We start from the raw sequence: 8,930 nt of genomic DNA, 5'->3' as shown, positions 1-8,930 counted from the left end.
TCCCCTTCTATGGAAAAGACCACGAAGATGCCTATAAATACTTGGATGAAGTCAATGATGTAGCTGATTATTTTAATGTTCCAAATGTGCCTCGTGAAGCCCAGCTGCTTCGTATGCTTCCAGTTACATTCAAAGGTGCTGCAAAGGATTGGCTCAAGTCACTCCCTCCCGGATCCATCACTACATGGGCTAAGATGAAGGAAGAATTTATTGACCAGTTTTGCCCACCCTCGAAAATAGCCAAGTCGAAGAAAGCTATCGCCAATTTTGAACAACAACCTGGAGAATCCCTTTATGAGGCATGGGAGATATATAAAGTCTACTAAGGAATTGCCCACATCATGATCTTAATAGCCAACAAGAAGTCTCCATTTTCTATGATGGAGTCAATGTAACAACTAGGCAGCTCCTAGACTCGCAAGGACCCCTCACAAAGAAGGCACCTCCGGTGATCAAAGAACTGATTGAAGAATTCTCTAAGCATTCTAGAGAATACCACAATCCAAGGAATGATATGACCAAGGGATCGGCGTACGCAGCTTCTGAAGATTTGTCGGCAGTTATGGCAATGTTGAAAACCATGGATAGAAGGATGGATAAAATGGATCAAACAATCCATGCTATTCGGGTAGGATGTGAAAATTGCAATGGGCCTCATCTAACTAGAGATTGTGATTTGGACGAGAACGGGAATAAGAAAGTGCAAGTATGCTATTCTAGTGGTGATAGATTTGATGACGATTGGCGAAAACCTAAGAAAGAATGGCTCCCTTATGATGAGTACAAGAAAGCGAGGGAAGAGAAATTTAGACAAAAGGCAAGGGGTTTTTACCAAAAGGAGAAGCCGGTACAAGAAAAGAAACCAAATCTAGAAGAAATGCTCACTAAATTTGTAGCTGCATCCGAAAAAAGACACAATGACCACGATGCTGCAATACAAGATACAAGAACAATATTAAGAATCAGCAAGCATCTATTCACAACATTGAGAAGCAGCCGGGGCAACTTGCCCAACAAATAAATCAAAGAGCACTGGGAGAACTTCCTAGTAACACCGAAAACAATCCAAAAGGCGCACATATAAACATTGTCACAACTAGGAGTGGGAAGATTATAACCCCTCTGGCCCCTATTCAGAACGAAGACCCGAAGCTGGTACAAGAGAAGGAGGCAGAAGGGCAGAATCAAAATTAGACCCAGCTGAGCCCATACCCTACTCGCCGAGTCCATGATATGGACTCGGCGAGTCCGCCACCTGATCAGAAAAGTCAAACTCCTGTTAAGCCATATCAGCCTCCACTGCCATATCCAACCCGAGCTAGACAAGAAAAGAATGAAGAAGACTACCAGAAGTTTCTAGAACACATAAAGGCTCTTCAAATCAACATACCATTCATAGAAGCGGTTGCCCAAATGCCAAAATACGCCAAATTTCTCAAGGAGCTTCTAACTAATAGAAGGAAGATGGAAGAAGTGAAGAAGGTGGTCCTAAACGAAAACTGTTCAGCTGCTATGTTGAACACACTTCCTAAGAAGAAAGGAGATCCGGGAAGTTTAACATTGCCCTGTCAATTTGGAAACTTGGCCACCATATATGCACTAGCTGATTCGGGGGCAAGTGTAAACCTCATGCCTTATTCATTTTTCAAAAAGTTAGACCTCCCCGATCCAAGACCCATTCGCATGGCAATCCACCTAGCAAACAAAACGGTTACATTTCTTAGGGGAATCTGTGAAGATCTTTTGGTAAAGGTGGATAAGTTCGTGTTCCCCGCGGACTTTATAATTTTGGACATGGAAGCGGATCCTCAATTCCCGATCATCCTTGGAAGACCTTTCCTTAACACCGCAAGCGCTATAGTTGACATGCGAGATTCAAAACTTACTCTACGAGTGGGAGATGAATCAGTCACTTTCGGGGTTGATCCAGCCATGAAGCATGCAAGGAACAGTGATGACACGACATTTTCGATTGATATGTTGGATGAATTAATGGAGGAATGGAACAATGAAGAGCCAAACAAGTCCACCATCGCCTTTGATGAAGAACTTGATGCTGAAAGAGACCTACTGGAAATAGAGAGACTGCTGGAAGAAGCTGATTATAATGAACTAATAAAAACCACTGAGCAGCCTACTCACCGAGTATCCCCGATCTACTCGCCGAGTCCATATGTAGAACCCATAGTTAACGCGAATTCTGCCCAGGACTCGACGAGTCCCTTCACTGGACTCGACGTGTTCACCATGCAGAACACGAAAATAGAGCTGAAATCACTACCAGATCACTTGGAGTACGTATTCCTTGAAGATGGCCAACAAAAACCTGTTATAATAGCTTCTGACCTCTCCAAATCTGAAAAAGAAGAATTAGTCCATGTCCTAAAGAAGAGAAAGAGTGCCATTGCATGGAGTATCACCGATATCAAGGGAATAAGCCCCTATTATTGCTCTCACAAGATCAACCTGGAAGAAGAAGCAAAGCCGGTAGTGCAACACCAAAGAAGACTGAACCCGAACATGCAAGAAGTGGTCAAGAAGGAAGTAGTCAAGCTTTTAGATGCGGGGATCATTTATTCTATTTCCAACAGTCCATGGGTTAGCCCTGTTCAAGTGGTGCCCAAGAAAGGCGGGATGACGGTCGTAGCAAACGAGAAGAACGAGCTTATTCCGACCCGAACGGTAACCGGTTGGCGAGTGTGCATCGATTATCGAAAACTAAACGATGCCACTCGTAAAGACCATTTTCCTTTACCTTTTATTGATCAAATGCTTGAAAGATTGTCCGGCCATAGCTACTATTGTTTCCTAGACGGATTTTCGGGTTACTTCCAAATACCCATAGACCCAATTGACCAAGAAAAGACTACTTTCACTTGCCCGAGTGGAACTTTTGCCTATCGCCGCATGCCCTTTGGGTTATGCAATGCACCTGCGACATTTCAAAGGTGCATGACGGCCATATTCCATGACATGGTGGAAAAATTCATGGAAGTATTTATGGACGATTTTTCTGTTTTTGGATCTTCCTTCCATGATTGTCTTGCTAACCTGGATTTAATGCATGCAAGGTGTGAAAAAACCGATTTAGTCCTCAATTGGGAAAAATGTCACTTTATGGTTAAAGAGGGTATAGTCTTGGGCCACAAGGTATCCAAAGCGGGAATTGAGGTGGATCGGGCAAAAATAGATACAATTGCTAAATTACCTCCACCAACTAATGTAAAGGGCATTAGGAGTTTTTTAGGTCACGCGGGTTTTTACCGCCGTTTCATAAAAGATTTTTCTAAAATAACTAGACCTCTAACACAATTACTTTTAAAAGATGCACCATTTAATTTCACTAAAGAGTGTTTAGAGGCCTTTGAATTTCTGAAAGAAAAATTAACTAATGCCCCGATCATTATTGCCCCGAATTGGAACCTACCTTTTGAAATAATGTGTGACGCGAGCGACTTTGCATTAGGAGCTGTACTTGGCCAAAGGGTTGATAAGCACTTTCGACCCATTTATTATGCAAGCAAGACTTTGAATTAGGCCCAAGAAAATTACACCACAACTGAAAAAGAATTACTAGCCGTGGTGTATGCTTTTGACAAATTCCGCCTTTATCTTATTTTATCTAAAACCATTGTTTTTACTGACCACTCTGCTATTAAGTACTTGTTTGCCAAGCAGGATGCAAAGCCAAGATTGATACGTTGGGTTCTACTTTTACAAGAATTTGATATCGAGATACGCGATAAAAAGGGGATGGAGAATGTAGCTGCCGACCACTTATCAAGACCAGAAAACCCGCATTTGGAAGCATTGGAAGAAGATAAAATTGGAGATGACTTTCCGGACGAGTACATTTTAGTGACCACGGGGGAGGAGCCATGGTTTGCAGATATAGCTAATTACTTAGCTACCAAGTATATTCCAAAAGATTTTACCCGCCAACAAAAGAAGAAATTCTTTTCAGAAATAAAATATTACTTTTGGGACGAGCCATATGTTTTCCGAAGCTGCGCGGATGGGATCATAAGGAGATGTGTATTTGGGAAGGAAAGCCGAGAAATTTTGGAGCATTGTCATAGCGGGCCCACCGGTGGACATCATGGAGCACATTACACGGCTAAGAAGATATTTGATATTGGGTTTTATTGGCCCATAATTTTTAAAGATGCTACCCAATATGTCAAAGAATGTGATGTATGCCAAAGAGCGGGAAACATATCATCCCGAAACGAGATGCCACAACATAGTATTGAAGTGTGTGAAGTGTTTGATGTGTGGGGGATCGATTTCATGGGACCATTTCCAATGTCAAAAGGGAACAAATATATTTTGGTGGCGGTTGATTATGTATCCAAATGGGCGGAGGCACAAGCTTTACCAACTAATGATGCTCGGGTGGTGGTGCGCTTTCTAAAGAAGTTATTCTCAAGATTTGGAGTCCCTAAAGATCTTATTAGTGACCGGGGCACTCACTTTGCCAATGATCAATTAGAAAAAGTGTTAAGAAAATATGGGGTAACCCATAAATTCTCTACATCTTACCATCCACAAACTAGTGGGCAAACTGAAGTGACGAATAGAGCATTAAAAAGAATTTTGGAGAGATCGGTGGGTAGCAATCGAAAGGAATGGTCAGATAGGTTAGATGATGCACTTTGGGCCTTCCGAACAGCTTTTAAAACACCTATTGGTACTACACCATATAGGCTAGTTTATGGGAAGCAATGTCATTTATCGGTAGAAATAGAGCATAAAGCTTTTTGGGCTTTAAAAATGTGCAATTTTGATGTAGCTGAACTTAGAACCAACCGCTTGATGCAAATGAATGCTCTTGAAGAACTTAGGAATGAGGCTTACACTAGCTCCTTGATTTACAAAGAAAAAACCAAGAATTGGCATGACAAAAGAATCAAGGGTAATAAAGACTTTCACGCAGGGCAAAAAGTGTTACTTTTTAATTCAAGGCTCAAACTCTTTCCGGGCAAGCTAAAGTCACGATGGGATGGTCGATTTATAGTGAAGAAAGCTTTTCCACATGGAGCTATTGAGTTATTATCAAGAGATGGCACTCCTTTCAAAGTTAATGGACATAGGGTGAAAAAATATGAAGAAGGAATCCCGAGGAATGAAGAACTTGAAGAAGGGCTGCTGCTGGAAGGCATGGCAGAAACGTAGAGCGGGGGGGAGTCCAGCTAACGACTCCTTAAAAAGAAGCGCTTCCGGGAGGCAACCCGAGTTTAGAGTTTGCATTTCTTTTCCCTTTATTTTTCTTTTTGTTTTTCACTTTTAGGATCTGTTTGTTTTTTTTTTCAATCTTCTTCTGAAATTATGCTTAACATGATTGCTTGAGGGCAAGCAATGCTCAAAGTTTGGGGTGGTGGCTTTTAAAAAAATCGAGTTTTTTTTCAAACTGAATGACGCACTCGCCGAGTGCATAACTTACTCGGTGAGTACTTTTTGGAATCCATGAAAAATCGCAAACTCGCGTTTCTACTCGGTGATTAGGTGTTCCTACTCGGCGAGTCCACGTATTTACTTGAAATTTTTTTTACAATCTGTAAATAGGGTTTCTTTTACCCTAATCATTTTCACCAGCCTCCTCCCAAGCATACTCGCCGAGCATTTCGTTTCCTCTCAAGCAACTCCTTTGATTTCTCGCTGAATCTTCATCTACAAAGCCAAAGGTAGGATTTTTCCTTCAGATTCTTGCTAAAGGTCACAACTTTAACAGTTTTTAGTGCTTATTATGTAAAAATCCGGATTTGGGGGATTACTCCAATTCTAGGGTTTTGATTTTAGGATAAATTAGGAGGATATGGACAACATTTCTTGCGAATTTATGCTTAAAGGACTTAGAACAGCAAACCCCTGGCAAATATTTGTGTTTTGTTGACACAATTTGGACCGAGAGGAAACTGCACTCGCAGTTCATACTACTCGCCGAGTAGTTCATGAACTCGGCGAGTTCATGTCGTATTAGATCTGTTATGGTTAATTTTAATTATCTGGGATTTGTTTGTTGTTGTTTTCTTGATGTTGTTCTGCAGAAATCATGTCCAGAAGAGGCCAGAGCTCTAGAGGAGGAGGTTATGGAGACATTCCATGGCTTGCCTTCCCACAAATTACTTCAAAGTCTTCACAAGCTCGGGCGAGAAACAGATTGGAGACGCTGAAACAGAAAGAGATTCACCTCCCCAATGCAATTAATTGGGATTGGCTGAGTCAGACTGGGTTGGAAGAGGAGTTAACACCCTATTTGGTGAAATCTTTTGAAGTGAGAGGAACAACAATAATCTGTGATGGGTGGATGCAGCTTTTCAAAATGCAAGAACCAGTATTTACGGAACTGTGCTGGGAATTTTTTGCTACTATCTCGTTCCGGGGTGGTAGTGAATACTATAACCCAAATGTTATCACTTTTTGCCTTGGAGGGGAGCTGCGCCAGTGCAGCGTAGCAGAACTTGCTTGGAGGGTAGGTCTTTATGATTAAAACGTCATTATGTTGGAGGACTTTGAAACAGTTTTAGAGCAATGTCATAAGGATCTTCCCGAGGAAGTCGTTGCCTCCACTTGGTGGAATAGTATTGCAAATCGGGTTTATATTCCCTCTTCTGCTCAGGAAGGCCATATCCGTTCTCCGATCCATCGTCTCATCCACCGCCTCATTGCTAGCACCATCAACATGAGGAAGGATGATGACAAAGTCCCTACTCTCGATATTTTCTACTTGTGGAGCATAATCACCCCGGAAGTTTTTTGCAACTTGCCTTATTGTTTGGCAAAATATCTTGCGGATGGAGCGGTGAAGGAAAAGATTACCTCAAAAATTAATGGGGGTATGTTTGTTACAAGACTAGCAAGATCGTATGGGGTTTTGGATATGCAAGAGGCAAGGGCATTAACATTAATTTCTCCCCCTCCATTTAGCACTACATTATTCCGGAGGGCAAAGATTGTGGAGAAGTTTGGGGATTCATATGCAATCCCACTTGAAGATGAGGTGATTGTTCCCGAGGAGCCGGGAAGAAGAGTTAGGCAAAGGAGGGAACGGGCCCGAGAAGACCCACCGGTTATCCCGGTGGAAGACGAGGATGAGGGGTGGAATAATGTGGAGCATAGGAGGTATTTGGATGATATTGGCCGAGGTGTTAACTATAATAATGAGTCATTCACTTATCTCTTTCAACAAATGAACATTGCTCCAAGGCCCGGGCCTGGATATCCATACATAATGAGTTGGGAGGAGCGTATGCAAAGGAGGAACAACCAAGCAAGTGGAAGTGGAGCAGGAGGAGAGGACATGGAAGAAGAAGCTTGAAATTTGTTTTTTTATTTGGATGTTTTTATTTTTATTTTGTTTTGTTTGATGTTTGAACTTTGATGTACCCGAATATTAATTAGGATATTGTTTGTTTTCTTTCACTTGTGGTTGTTTGTTTTTCAGGTTTGAAGATTAGGATGCATTTAGGAGTCTCATTGGTCAGGGCTAAAGTGAGGGTTGGTTTAGATGAGAATGTGAAATGTTACATTTAAGTTTGAGTCCGTTAGGAATAAGATTGACAAAATGCGTTATTACTGAAGAAAATAAAAGAAGAGTCACTGAAGTGTCCTGTTTCAACATCTCAGCCAAGGATAAACAGCAGGAAAATTAATTTTCGACTCAGCGTTCAACTCGCCGAGTGCACCTACGGTACTCGCCGAGTTTATGTGCAATTCCACGATTTTCTGCTGGAGTCCGGTCTACTCGCCGAGTTCACGGTTGACTCGCCGAGTACCTCAACGTTTCACTCTCAAGATCTGTTTTTGGCACATCCACTGCAGCTTTTATCCATATTTTCGTGAAGATTCATCCCTGGAAGATTTCTGAGAGCTTTGTCCTAAACAATTGGAGCTATTTAGATGTTTACCACACGCGACATGATACCCAAGGCATGGATGAGCTGTTCCCATGCCAAAGTCATCTGAAGATGGAGCTCAAAAGAAGAAAGATCACCCTCGCAACTACTATCCCAGGGGAGTTTGTTCCAATTCCCTCTATATTTTATTTTTTTTCCTTTTCATGCATAACATGCAATGGGGACATTGCATAAATTAAGTGTGGGGTAGGGGGTTGGTTACATTAGTTAGAATTTTAGTTAAATTTTGGAATTTTGCATAAAAATTTGGTAAAGCAATTAGGAATCATGTTAGAATTATGTTGATGATTGCATGAAGACTCAAATGTTTAGTTGAGCCTATATACGTTCTAGTGCATTTGTGGCCTCCTTATTCTAGTGAAATCATGGGACAAAAACACGACCTCGCTTAGTTTGAGGAATGCAATATGTTTAGCATCGTGTACCAGAAATGTATCCAGGAAAATTTTATTTTTAACCAATAAAGGTTGAAGTTGAGCGCCCCTGCTTAAGCATGTAGGTTTTGAGTGAAAGAAAAAAGTGAGATACATGTAAAAAAAAGAGAGAATTACAAGAAGAGTTGAAAGAGTCTTGGAGCTATTAAAGTGTAAATTTAAAGATCAAAATTCCGAAGATTCAAAAAGTTGAAGATACCAAAAATCAAACAAAAAAGGTGGTGAATTCAAAGAAATCAAGATCAAATGTCCAAGAAGTGAAGAATTCCAAAGAGCTTCATAGTGGTATCATAAATTGTAATTTTCTAGATTATGTATGCTTGGGTTGCTCAACCAAAAATACCTTGAGGATTAGGAAGTTTTCTGCGGATGGATTCGGAGGGATGCATAAAATGAGCATTGTTCGGAATAAGTGGGCGAATGTTTATGAGGATTGTGAGTATTTAGAGTATTGGGGGGTCTTTAGGAAAATTTTAGACACAAATGCATGCGTTGCGGTCTTGGCATAATGGCTGGGTTCAATTGGAATTGTTTTATGTGATTCTAGTGTGCTAAAATTCGGTTTTGCTTGGGGGCAAGC

General features: G+C 41.2%; 1 protein-coding gene and 1 non-coding gene across 2 annotated transcripts; one reads left to right on the top strand and one right to left on the bottom strand.

Annotated features, from left to right (window-relative positions):
• Positions 1-242: 242 nt before the first annotated feature.
• LOC145161770 (small nucleolar RNA R71) lies at positions 243-348 on the bottom strand. Its single transcript, XR_013738644.1, has one exon. It is a non-coding gene; the product is annotated as a small nucleolar RNA R71 (small nucleolar RNA).
• An 885-nt stretch (positions 349-1,233) lies between these two features.
• LOC145158442 (uncharacterized) lies at positions 1,234-6,490 on the top strand. Its single transcript, XM_079077336.1, has 4 exons — positions 1,234-2,682; positions 3,679-4,640; positions 4,707-5,158; positions 6,048-6,490. Exons 1-4 carry the CDS (start codon positions 1,234-1,236, stop codon positions 6,488-6,490), a joined length of 3,306 nt encoding a protein of 1,101 aa, XP_078933462.1.
• The last annotated feature ends 2,440 nt before the right edge of the window (positions 6,491-8,930 follow it).

The sequence above is a fragment of the Lactuca virosa genome, chromosome 2 (assembly GCF_052849685.1).
Source record: "Lactuca virosa cultivar CGN04683 chromosome 2, Lactuca_virosa_CGN04683_v6, whole genome shotgun sequence".
NCBI lineage: Eukaryota > Viridiplantae > Streptophyta > Magnoliopsida > Asterales > Asteraceae > Lactuca > Lactuca virosa.
Note: the sequence above shows the minus strand (reverse complement) of the source record. Positions and strands in the feature narration are given on the sequence as shown.